Source organism: Neoarius graeffei, chromosome 9 (genome assembly GCF_027579695.1).
Source record: "Neoarius graeffei isolate fNeoGra1 chromosome 9, fNeoGra1.pri, whole genome shotgun sequence".
Taxonomy (NCBI): domain Eukaryota; kingdom Metazoa; phylum Chordata; class Actinopteri; order Siluriformes; family Ariidae; genus Neoarius; species Neoarius graeffei.
Window position 1 is genome coordinate 53,790,578 of NC_083577.1, and position 13,212 is coordinate 53,803,789.

Consider the following 13,212-nt stretch of genomic DNA (forward strand, 5'->3'; position numbering starts at 1 on the left):
GTGGTCAAAAAAGCACTTTTTCTAAATGACACAAGTAATTTTGCTAAATATGACACATATTGCCATACATTCACCAAAAATAATATCACCAATTTTTTTTCCATGGTAAATAGAGCTATCACAGGGCTACAATAAACAACCAAGTTTATTTAGTCAAGCCTTTTGATATTGAAGATAAGAAGTGTTAAATGTGATTTTTAGCTTGCATACCCTGATTGTCAAACAACCCCTATAATGCATTTAGGAAATGCCCCCAAAAGCCTAACATCACTAACATGAATCAGTGAAAACTTTAACTACTAAATGATTTTAATATGCATCATTTTGTAAGACATTTTATTTAAAAAGTACAAACCCCATAATAATTAAAACTATTGTGCAATGTTAATCCTAAACTTGACACTGTCATGTAGAAGTTCTGTTGTACTGATCTCTCCCATGATTTGGTAAATAATGAAAAACATATAACACAAATGAAAGACATGAAGAACCAGGATAACACATGAAAGTGAAAACACTTATTTCCAATGTGGTCCGAGGAATCACATAACTATCATGGACACATTACTACCAAAAAGAACAAAATATGTGTTATTTTCATGGTGTACGAGCTGATTAAAAAGAGAATTTTAACTAAATTATTTATAGATTTAATATGGCCTGGATCATTTTGTATTGGCACTATAATTATTGTTAATTGCATAATATGCATAATGATGATATTATGGTGTCTGTGTACGTATGGATGTGTATAGTTATAGGTATATGTATGTACTGTATATATGTAGTATGTATGTGTGTGTGTGTATATGTGTGTGTGTGTGTGTATATATATATATATATATATATATATATATATATAAATAAAAAAATAAGTATCTGTATATATGATTTGATTTGGTCGATATTATACCATGTTGGTATGTCTTGGTATGTTTTTTGTTTGTTGCTTTTGTTTTCTTTTGTATATATATATATATATATATATATAGTTTATTATGGCGGAAAGTGACGTTTGATTAGCGGTGGTATAGAGGTTTAGGATTTGATAAGTTATTTACTTCTTCCTAATCCTTTCCGAACATCATTGTTACTGCCTTGTGGCCTGTTTGTTTATCACGATGTTTTGATTATTGCATTTTTTTTTTCTTCTTTACTGTTCGGAATAAAGCAATCAATCAATTAATTCAAGTTGCACTTATGACAACTTTTGAATCATACTTGAATCTAAATTTCATGATCACTGTAACATTAGGAAAGTTAGCCACCTTTTTAACCACCTAGTTTCTGAGTGGGCAGCATTGTTGCCTCGCAGCAAGAAGGTTCTTGGTTTGAGCCCAGTGGCTCAAACCAAACTTGTTTGAGAAAATTCTGATCTGTTTAAAACCGCATACATATTTCTAAACACATCTATAAAACCAATTTGTAGAAGGGGACATTTGAGCTGTCTTTCATTTGTGTTATATGATTTTCATTATTTACCAAATCATGGGAGAGATCAGTACAACACAACTTCAGTGTCCTTTCTATCTGGAGTTTGCATGTTCTCCCCGTGTCTGCATGGGTTTCCTCCGAGTGCTCCCGTTTCCCCCACAGTCCAAAAACATGCAGGTTAGGTTAACTGGCTACTCTAAATTGCCCATAGGTGTGAGTGAGTGTTTGTGCACAGAAAGGAACTGGCCACCCTACTGCTGCAATTCTGGCCAAGTCAACCAAACATGGTTTGCCTCAAGCCCAGATGGGGTTCATCAGTGATGACGAGTTTGAGTATTATTCTTCTAATCTTAAATGTCTAAACCCATGAACATTTTAGTGACCTCGCTGAGCTCAAATGTCCCCTTCTACAAATTAGTTTTATAGATGTGTTTAGAAATATGTATGCGGTTTTAAACAGATCAGAATTTTCTTGTAAACAAGTTTGGCTCATACATCTGTACGTATGACATATATACGATAATTCAAGATGATTGGATTCTTTAAAAATCACATTTTTACTTCAGGGATGTTTTATAAACACAGAATTTTTATCTGCTGGAAGTTGTGCCTACTGAATAAATCAGTTTAACAGACAGTTTTGGTGTGCTTTCTTTTCTTTTTTTTCTTTATTTGAAATGAACAGTTACCCATGCAAAAGCTTTTGAAACACTTTTACTCATTCACTTCCTGTTCCACACAGTATTACAATAGTATAAAAATAGTATAGCTTTTTCTCAGACTGTAAAAAGACCACTAAGAATAAAAACACTTCCTGCACATGGAATTAAACATACCAAGAAGAGATGAGATAAACGTTATAACTGTAGCAAATGACCATGTTGACTTGTCTACAGTGAAAGTGTATAAATACAGTAGGTCATACATAACAGCTCCTGCCAGGCCTGCAGTGATAAAACCTTACCAATAGGGGGGGTTGCAGATGGTCTGTCTGTCTCTATCGGGAAGTCACATGTATTATTGTCAATGTCCAAAAGCTTGGGATATTTTATTAGGGAATCTCGGTTCCACATCATAGTGGATGGATGTAGACTGTTCCACACTGGTAGACATGACACTTTCAGTGACCTCATCCAGCTCTGAGTGTATGGAGAGGTAAAACAGGTTGAAGCTCCATGAATCAGCAAGGTGGTGCACTGTCTGTACACTGAGCTGGCCGTTCATCAGTTTCCAGATGTTTAAAGCAAACTGACAATCTGGTGCTTATAAGCATATGCCGCCATCCATGTCTTGGAAAAGCATTTAAATCACAAAAGATTCTGTGTGCTTGTAATGTTTAGGCTGAGAAAAGAAAGCAATCATGATCAGCAAAAAGAACTTAAGTGAAATTAGACTGAATCACAAAAATGCCTCTGGCCATTTAAATATCTGCAATATTTCAGCATTATCTTTGTTTAGGATATATTTTGGAGGCCTGATTTTCCAAATAATTATTATGATTAGATTTAGATACCAGAGTCCTATTGTTTTTTTTTGTTGTTGTTGTTTTAAGGGAAACACAAGACAAATTTCTCTGATCCTGATTAAGTGAAATAGTTTCAATTGACAATTCTACAGTATTGGAGTTTAATTCAATCCAGGAAATGGAGCCTATGATTTTCAAAACTGATTTTCAAGCCATTTAATGTTATTTCTTCTAAATCAAAGATCTTATGAAAGGGTAACATGCCTCACCTCGTTCTGCTGATTTAGAAAATTCTAAGTTTTTAATATTCAAACAGCACAGATACTGCATACTTACATCTGCTGGGGGGCTGTAGTTTGCCATGTTTCTAAAAAGTAATAAGATGATATTATTGTTATTGTTGTTGTTGTTGTTATTACTGTTATTATTATAGAGTATTACCTTTTACATTTTCCTCTTTTCCTTTCCTCTGTTACAAAATGACAATGCAGAAGCTGATTAGAACAGATCACCATGAATAGGCAAACAGCAACACAAGAAATCACATTAAAAGAACCTCAATTGCATGTTGTTTTTAACTGTAATATTACGATTTTAACAGAGGGAATACTCACTGTAACAGTAGCCTCGCTGGCAGCACAGAAAAACAGTCAGAGAGCAGGAGAGCAATAAGAGTGCAGCACCCACTCCAACTGCTATTACTAAAGTCAGATTCAGCTCAACTGAAACAAGCACACACACAGCACATGGCATTACTGGTATACATGGACGCTCCTGCTGAGCACCATGAATCATTTTAGAACTTACACTCAGCGACATTCATATGCTGACCCACGCAGCTCTTTGGTGGCTCAATACCGTCAGAGGCTTCACAGCGGTATCGTCCTGCATCAGATATTGATAAGCTTGTAAACTTCTGATAAAACAATTAAAGACAAAGGGAAGCTGTTGTTAAGAGTGAGATGATTTACAAGTCAAGTCATCTTAAAATAAATGTCAAAAACAAATAAAGGTGCAAGTTGAGCAGTTGAGTGTAATGAGAACTAGAAATGAGCTTGTGTTTGTATGGGTGCATCCATATAACAAAGCACAATTGCACCTTTATACTATTAAACATTAAACCATTCTTGTTGGATTTCAGAAAGTACCAGAATGCCTGTTTTGTTGTCTATGATGTAGTTAATGTCTGGGACATGGGCTATACTCAGAGGCCTGTTGTCTTTATACCAGCTGTAAGTGACAGGTGGGACAGTGTGCCTGTACTCGCAGTGCAGTTCCACTACAGAGCCACTCATCGCAATTGCAGGCATGTGGCATGAAGGAGCATGGAGAGGTACTGGTCATGGGGCAGATGCAGAATTAGTCATTTTTATTAAACTTCACTGAATAGAGCTGTCTTTCAAAACAAAATCCAAATATATTAATAATATCAATATAGTTTACGGGAGAATAAATAAGGTACATAATACAGTATAAAGTCTCTATAAATCTCGAGTGATATAAAATGAAAGAATAAGCCCACCAAGCACATTGAGGGAGACCGTGACCTCCCCAAGACTGATCTTGTCTTGGCTTGCAGTGACTTCACAGTGATAGACCCCTGAGTCTTTCTGAGTAACACCAAGCAGGGTCACTGTCGCTCCATCGATTGAAGCTCTGCCTTTAAACAAGCCTGATGAAAGTGATAAGGCACTCAGTGCAGTCCAAACAAAACTTCAGGTTATATGAGGTTATAAAACGAGACGGGGAAAACTCAGGATAAGATAATTATATGTTTAGTTGACAATCCATTCATCCATCCGTTATTTATACCATCAGGATCATGGGGAAGCTGGCACCAATTCCAGCAGACTTTGGGCAAGAGGCGGGGTACACCCTGTACAGGTCACTAGTCTATCACAGGGCTGCTATTGTTCCATTTATGTTGGAATTCTAATGCATGCTTGTGAAAGGCTTATGTTAAATGGTTGGATTGAGGGTGAGTTTGAGTACCGTCGAGTTTTATTAGCCAAATAAAATGGTATAAGTGCATATTCCTTTTATTTTGCCAATCTAATGCAGGACTAACACAGAGAGGAACAAGCATTCAAGCTCACATTCACACCTATAGGCAATTTAGAATAACTAGTTGATCTAATCTGCATATGGGAGGCAATGGTGGTGTAGTGGTTAGCGCTGTCACCTCACAGCAAGAAGGTCCGGGTTCGAGCCCCGTGGCCAACGAGGGCCTTTCTGTGCGGAGTTTGCATGTTCTCCCCGTGTCCGCGTGGGTTTCCTCCGGGTGCTCCGGTTTCCCCCACAGTCCAAAGACATGCAGGTTAGGTTAACTGGTGACTCTAAATTGACCGTAGGTGTGAATGTGAATGATTGTCTGTGTCTATGTGTCAGCCCTGTGATGACCTGGCGACTTGTCCAGGGTGTACCCCGCCTTTCGCCCATAGTCAGCTGGGATAGGCTCCAGCTTGCCTGCGACCCTGTAGAACAGGATAAAGTGGCAAGAGATAATGAGATGAGATGAGATCTAATCTGCATGTCTTTGAACTGTAGGAGAAATTCGGAGGACCTGGAGGAAACCCACGCAGGCAGGAGGAGAACATGCAAACTCCACACAGAAAGGCCCCGGTCAACCATGAGATTCGAACACAGAACCTTATTAAACACTCTTGTTCTTAACTTAGGTTTTGTTAAAAGACAAAACAACAACCACGTGAAAAAACTCACCTGTAAATTCACCACCAAAATAAACATAGGAGATATCTTGGCCTTTCTTTTTCCATTCTATCCGTGGATTGGTCTCTTTTTCTGTCTGGAACTTACAGGAGAGAACAGCATCTATTTCCATTAGGAGAAATAACGTGACATTAAAGCTTAGACTATATGAAGCGTAATGCCTTAAAACACTGACCCAACTCTGTATAGTCAATGCTGGTCATCAAAACAAGCTTACTTACTTGTGTTCTCATGGACCTCCATTTTTGGGTTGCTGGTTGTTACAGTTACGGAAATGGTGCCATGAACTGTGTCAGGAAAAAGAGGAATGTATAATGACATAAATATGTTCTTTGCACCGTGTAAAAATACCATTAAAAAAGAAAAAGTAGGAAGAAGAACTTTACAAACATGTCTAGGTTTCTCCTTTCCTGCTAATTATTCGTTGTTAAATACTGAGTTTGGTTGCTAGCTAGGCTAAAATTGTGTATAAACCATAGAATGTAGACAGACACCCCGTAAGCACACCGTCCCCTTAAAGTATTCACCTTCATAGCAGCTAACCATGAATAGTAATGCTCATTAAACTCCTGCTCTATTTGTTCATTGTTATTACAGCTACCATTCCTGACCCTAAAATGTAGGATAGTAGATCACTTAGCAAAAAGGGGAGAAACTACTATTTGCTCCATGAATAAAGAACATTACCCTACTGCTAAACAACTCACATAAAATACAACTTAACATACATTCCCATTCTTGCTCTGTCTGTGCCAAGAACAGGGATGCACTGGAATGTGTCTGATGGATGGTTTGGGGCTGTGTGATAAGTCTGTCCAGATAACCCCTGTGCTCTCTCTTTTTCATTTTTATCAGTTTTAGAGCCCTGTCCATAATCTCAAAGTATGTGAACACTGAAAGTAAAGTGGAAAAGAAAGAAACAAATAGTGAAGGTCTGGCTGTATGAAGTTGAAGGAGCCTTCTTTTAGTCGAGATAAATATTTACTACGTAACTCAAACCTGAAAGGAATTTTTACTTTGTTATTCTTTTAAAATGGCGGCATGGTGGTGTAGTGGTTAGCACTGCTGCCTCACAGCAAGAAGGTTCTGGGTTTGAGCCCAGTGGCCAAAGGGGGCCTTCCTGTGTGGAGTTTGTATGTTCTCCCCGTGTCTGTGTGGGTTTCCTCCAGGTGCTCCGGTTCCCTCCACAGTCCAAAGACATGCAGGTTAGGCTAACTGGTGGCTCTAAATTGACTGGAGGTGTGGATTTGAGTGTGAATGGTTGTTTGTCTCTATGTGTCAGCTCTGCGATGATCTGGCGACTTGTCCAGGGTGTACCCCGCCTCTCGCCCATAGTCAGCTGGGATAGGCTCCAGCTTGCCCACGACCCTGCACAGGATAAGCGGTTACGGATAATGGATGGCTGGATGGATGGAATTTTTTTAAAAATAAGGAATACATTGTTTTATATAAATATTGTCTTAAATAAAGAATTAATGCATTTTGTTGCCTTTATACTTGTATTCTGCTCACTGACAAAGTTTAATCTAAATCTAAAATGTCTCAATTCACATTTCATGTTCTCATCTCATCTCATTATCTCTAGCCGCTTTATCCTTCTACAGGGTCGCAGGCAAGCTGGAGCCTATCCCAGCTGACTACGGGCGAAAGGCGGGGTACACCCTGGACAAGTCGCCAGATCATCACAGGGCTGACACATAGACACAGACAACCATTCACACTCACATTCACACCTACGGTCAATTTAGAGTCACCAGTTAACCTAACCTGCATGTCTTTGGACTGTGGGGGAAACCGGAGCACCCGGAGGAAACCCACGCGGACACGGGGAGAACATGCAAACTCCGCACAGAAAGGCCCTCGCCGGCCATGGGGCTCGAACCCAGGACCTTCTTGCTGTGAGGCGACAGCGCTAACCACTACACCACCGTGCCGCCCATTTCATGTTTAAAATCTTAAAAACGTTTTGTAGCTACATTATCTACAACCCCAAATCCAAAAAAGTTGGGACAAAGTACAAATTGTAAATAAAAAAAATGGAATGCAAAAATTTACAAATCTCAAAAACTGATATTGTATTCACAATAGAACATAGACAACATATCAAATGTCGAAAGTGAGACATTTTGAAATTTCATGCCAAATATTGGCTCATTTGAAATTTCATGACAGCAACACATCTCAAAAAAGTTGGGACAGGGGCAATAAGAGGCTGGAAAAGTTAAAGGTACAAAAAAGGAACAGCTGGAGGACCAAATTGCAACTCATTAGGTCAATTGGCAATAGGTCATTAACATGACTGGGTATAAAAAGAGCATCTTGGCGGGGCAGTGGCTCTCAGAAGTAAAGATGGGAAGAGGATCACCAATCCCCCTAATTCTGCGCCGACAAATAGTGGAGCAATATCAGAAAGGAGTTTGACAGTGTAAAATTGCAAAGAGTTTGAACATATTATCATCTACAGTGCATAATATCATCAAAAGATTCAGAGAATCTGGAAGAATCTCTGTGCGTAAGGGTCAAGGCCAGAAAACCATACTGAGTGCCCGTGATCTTCGGGCCCTTAGACGGCACTGCATCACATACAGGCATGCTTCTGTATTGGAAATCACAAAATGGGCTCAGGAATATTTCCAGAGAACATTATCTGTCAACACAATTCACCGTGCCATCCGCTGTTGCCAGCTAAAACTCTATAGTTCAAAGAAGAAGCCGTATCTAAACATGATCCAGAAGCGCAGACGTCTTCTCTGGGCCAAGGCTCATTTAAAATGGACTGTGGCAAAGTGGAAAACTGTTCTGTGGTCAGACGAATCAAAATGTGAAGTTCTTTATAGAAATCAGGGACGCCGTGTCATTCGGACTAAAGAGGAGAAGGACGACCCAAGTTGTTATCAGCGCTCAGTTCAGAAGCCTGCATCTCTGATGGTATGGGGTTGCATTAGTGCGTGTGGCATGGACAGCTTACACATCTGGAAAGACACCATCAATACTGAAAGGTATATCCAGGTTCTACCGACTAGTGGCAGCGTGTCCGCCTCTCGATCGGGAGATCGTGAGTTCTATTCACGGTCGGGTCATACCAAAGACCATTATAAAAATGGTACCTACTACCATCTGGCAAGGCATGCTGCAATACAGATGTGCATGGGGAGTTAAACTCTCGTGGTTACCAGAGGACTAGCCCCCCACTGTAACCCTAGCTATGTAATAGGCGAGAGGCCGAGGGCTATGGAGATCGGCACCGCCCGATGCGCCACCATCAGAGTTGGGCCTGGTTAGTACTTGAGTGGGAGACTGCCTAGGAATACCAGGTACTGTAGGCGCGGGAAGGACTTTAACTTTTTTTAACTTTTAATATCCAGGTTCTCGAGCAACATATGCTCCCATCCAGACGACATCTCTTTCAGGGAAGACCTTGCATTTTCCAACATGACAATGCCAAACCACATACTGCATCAATTACAGCATCATGGCTGCGTAGAAGAAGGGTCCGGGTACTGAACTGGCCAGCCTGCAGTCCAGATCTTTCACCCATAGAAAACATTTGGCGCATCATAAAACGGAAGATACGACAAAAAAGACCTAAGACAGTTGAGCAACTAGAATCCTACATTAGACAAGAATGGGTTAACATTCCTATCCCTAAACTTGAGCAACTTGTCTCCTCAGTCCCCAAACGTTTACAGACTGTTGTAAAGAGAAAAGGGGATGTCTCACAGTGGGAAACATGGCCTTGTCCCAACTTTTTTGAGATGTGTTGTTGTCATGAAATTTAAAATCACCTAATTTTTCTCTTTAAATGATACATTTTCTCAGTTTAAACATTTGATATGTCATCTATGCTCTATTCTGAATAAAATATGGAATTTTGAAACTTCCACATAATTGCATTCCGTTTTTATTTACAATTTGTACTTTGTCCCAACTTTTTTGGAATCGGGGTTGTATAAAGTTAGACAGTGGCATAAACAGGACTGAAGAGTTGGCTAGTGGAACACTGATAAGAACTCTGACGGGCCTGAGGGCTATAATCTGATCAGCCTCAGAATCTCTTCAGAGGGTCACACTTGCACCATTCCCACCTTGACCCAGTCGTCTTGGACAAAAGAGTCTGGAGTATTGCCCACAGTTGCAGTAAGAAGGCTAAAAGAACATATTCTAATGGTCCAACGAACACTAGACAGAGGGACACTAAGGGAAAAAGTTGTCCAAGATAACAAAACATGTCCAGTGCATCAAACTTCCAACTTAAAATTGTAACTGTTTACATGGCTCTATCCATCCAAATGCAAACCATAATCTTAAACATTATGGTGCATTGTGTTGTGACATATCTCACAGTCATGTCCCATATGATGTATCTATTGTAAAAGGGGCTGACTGGTAAACAAATAGCACTTAAGTTTAAAAAGTCAGTAGGCCTACTATGTTATGTATTTATTTGACATGAGAAAAATGTCTAATGGTCTGAGTAAAGTTAGTTCAAATTGTGAAATTATTCTGAAACTCACCTTTTTAGTGATCTGGATTTCAGTAGCTTCTTTGAATGATTTAGAATAACTCCTAATCCTCTCTTCTGCAGGCTACGTGTAAACACGTGAATAAAACAAATGATTTAACATCCTACTTACTCAGCATCAAGGGCAGAACGAAGAATACTAACAGTCGGGTTGGGGTCATCTTTACAGCCTCCGATTCAGCACAAAAACTGAAGTCAACAGCGAGGGGTTTTCTGATGCACGAAAGAATGATGGGTGATTCACGAATGAATCGATTCATTTGAAATGACTCTTTTAAGAAAGTACGCTCGCAAGCTCGAACAGAGCTGCTGGACAAGAAGAAAACAGCGGACTTTCATTTGTAATATTAATTTTAGAGCATCACATTGATGGATTTTGCAGTCTAACCACACTTTATGGGTAAAATTAAGATGTACAGTGACTGCTGAAGTGTTTATGGAAACATTATTACAAGCAGTAGTTATTACTGACTCAGCTTAAATCCATGTTTATTTGTTTAATAGGGCCTATAAACATAAAATGTGTAAAATTATAGGAAAAAACATCCATCCATTATCTGTAGCCGCTTATCCTGTTGTACAGGGTCGCAGGCAAGCTGGAGCCTATCCCAGCTGACTACGGGTGACAGGCAGGGTACACCCTGGACAAGTCACCAGGTCATCACAGGCAGGGCCGTAACCAGGATTTTTCAAATACCGAGGTCAAACATTGCGATACATCTTATTTGCCAAAAAAAATGTCCTAATATGGTGACTTTTCATACATTTTGGAAACGAGTCAAAATCACAAGCCCAACAAGATGAACATGTAGGTGAACATGTTTATTTTAACAATTTCAAAACTGCACGATCACAAAAGTATTTTGTGTGTGTGAGTGAGAGAGAGAGTGTGAGAGTGAGTGAGTGATGGAGTGTGAGTGAGAGAGAGAGAGAGAGAGAGAGAGAGAGAGAGAGAGTGAGTGAGTGAGTGTGACAACGCAATCTAGCCGAGCCTGAATGGACTTCAATTGCTTTTTAAAAAATATATGCCCTTTTCAGTAGCAAAATACTAGACGGTTATTGGACAAAACCGACTAAAACGCTCCATTCGGAGACTGATGCCATGTACACACGTAGCCGGGTATTTTTAAAACCGAACATTTTCCCCCCCTCCGTTTATAAAAATGTTTTATCCACACCACCTCGTCTTCAAAAAAAAATCCCTTCCACACATAACCGAACATCTGCGTTTTCAATCACATTCATAAGCATTCCCAACCTGTAGATGGCATTATTTCCCCAAATCTTACCCCCTAATCACATCGCCTGTGCTCTTGGAGCAGTAGTTGGGCTTCTAAAATTAAAGATGTAAATAGCACCTGCACAATAATTAACGCTTTCAAGGCACTACTCCGATCCATTACTCTTTAGCTAGCCGCATACTACGCCGATTTTCAGCGTACCGAGCCAACTGAAGTCGCGAGTCAGGCGTAAAGACTAGTTTTCGATGGTACCGACTAATCTCACAGCCGATTCGAAAAACTAATCGGGAGCCAGACTGATCGGCGAGAGTCGCTAGCAATAGCCAATCATATCTTTCGCATATAACACGTGACATCATTAAACACAATTTCTAGCGCGAGAAATACGTGTTGGTAGCACCTAATGCAGGTATATACTGTAATTCCATAGACTGAAGCTTTATCCATAGACACAGTGGGCTGGAAAGCCACTCTGCTCAAGTTGTGTGGCTGAATTCCAAATCGCTTTAACTCCCCTATATAAGTGCACTATTTAAGGTTGGGAATAATAGCTCATGCAGCCTAGATAGTGCGCTACATATTCCATGTTGTGTCATTTGTAATTCAGCCTGTAGCATCTTCAAGTGTTGGATTTAACAGTAACTATATCCAATAGCCAATCACAAAGCTATTAAGTTGTCACGTGTCGCTTCAATCGCGACTGCACTCGTCAACAGTCAGGGGATATGTGCGTGCCCTGTCGGGAGTCGGCTCTGAAATGGGTCGGTTTGGTACCGTGTGGATCGCCGTAGTGTGCGGTTAGCTTAAGTCCATGCTTAATCTGGCTTCTGCAGTAAACAAAGGTCGCACGTTTGACGTCAGGGCAGATTTGTTGTCATTTTTTTGGCGCAGATTGTGACATTCTAAAACGCAAACCTCCGGTTATCTCTGTCCACACGAAAAGGCATACACAGAGTTTTCAAAAATCTTCACTTTGCCCGGAGTTTTTTTAAATATTCGTTTTTGATGTGTTTTCATGTGGATGACAGGCCAAAACATAGAAAAATATCTTCGATTTAGCAGATACCCGGCTACGTGTGGACGGGGTCTGAGCCTCACTGGAGATGTGAGTCAATAAGAGGGGCGGGACAAGACTTCCCGAGAGGAGGCTCATCTCCAGCTGGTGATTGGAGGAGGAGCTGTGAACGCGGCTGGGCTCTTCATGATTGACAGAAAGCAGTCAGAGGTGGTACATCATGTTGTAAATAAAATGTGAACATAATAAGTTTGCTACCCGTTTTCATTTCCGTTCGAAAATACAACCAATGATCAAAACAATAGTGTCTTGTGTTCACGTTAGCCTATAGTCTGGTAAGTTAGCAAAATAGCTCAAGTCTCGTCAGCACCCAATAACTTCATAAACAACAGGTCACGACTGCCCAGCCTTTTCTGATCTGAAACGCACCAAATCAAATCAAATCGAGAGAGAGAATAAAAGAGTTTGTGCCGCCTGGAAAACGAAAATCCTATCTAGCTAAGTGGCTTCCACTGTTGTTGCTTGAAATGCTAATTAAAATTGCACTGTTAATGATCATAAGCATTCCGGCACATAACTGTCAGTGACTGGCAAAATTAACTCCCCTTCTTCCCTCTTTCTTTTTCTCTCACTTGTTGACTTTCCAAAGCTGAGTTTGGTTTGTTTTAGTGTAGTAGACTTCTTCATCTTATGTCAATTTTCAGATTCCACGACTAATTGACAAACTGACTGGCTGCGGAGTCGGACCTTGATGAGAACACTTCTCAGCTCTTGTATATCCCGTGGTGCTTAGCTGACTATCGCG

At 40.1% G+C, this 13,212-nt stretch overlaps 1 protein-coding gene across 1 annotated transcript; it reads right to left on the reverse strand.

Annotated features, from left to right (window-relative positions):
• Window positions 1–2,523: 2,523 nt before the first annotated feature.
• On the reverse strand, window positions 2,524–10,312 carry jam2b (junctional adhesion molecule 2b). The gene is made up of 10 exons (XM_060928752.1): window positions 10,264–10,312; window positions 5,851–5,916; window positions 5,621–5,731; window positions 4,422–4,571; window positions 4,048–4,235; window positions 3,707–3,815; window positions 3,514–3,621; window positions 3,341–3,368; window positions 3,236–3,266; window positions 2,524–2,775 (listed from the first exon to the last, which is right to left on the reverse strand). The coding sequence occupies exons 1-10, from the start codon at window positions 10,310–10,312 to the stop codon at window positions 2,737–2,739; spliced, it is 879 nt and encodes a 292-aa protein (XP_060784735.1). The 3' UTR covers window positions 2,524–2,736.
• Window positions 10,313–13,212: the final 2,900 nt, after the last annotated feature.

Bases quoted from the DNA above. Each gene is read 5' to 3' on its own strand.
- jam2b (XM_060928752.1), bottom strand. From the start codon at position 10,312: ATGACCCCAACCCGACTGTTAGTATTCTTCGTTCTGCCCTTGATGCTG. The intron at 5,917-10,263 runs GTAAGTAGGATG...TTCCTGACACAG, and splicing joins CGTTCTGCCCTTGATGCTGA to TTCATGGCACCATTTCCGTA. The intron at 2,776-3,235 runs GTAAGTATGCAG...TTCTTTTCTCAG, and splicing joins ACTACAGCCCCCCAGCAGAT to CCTAAACATTACAAGCACAC.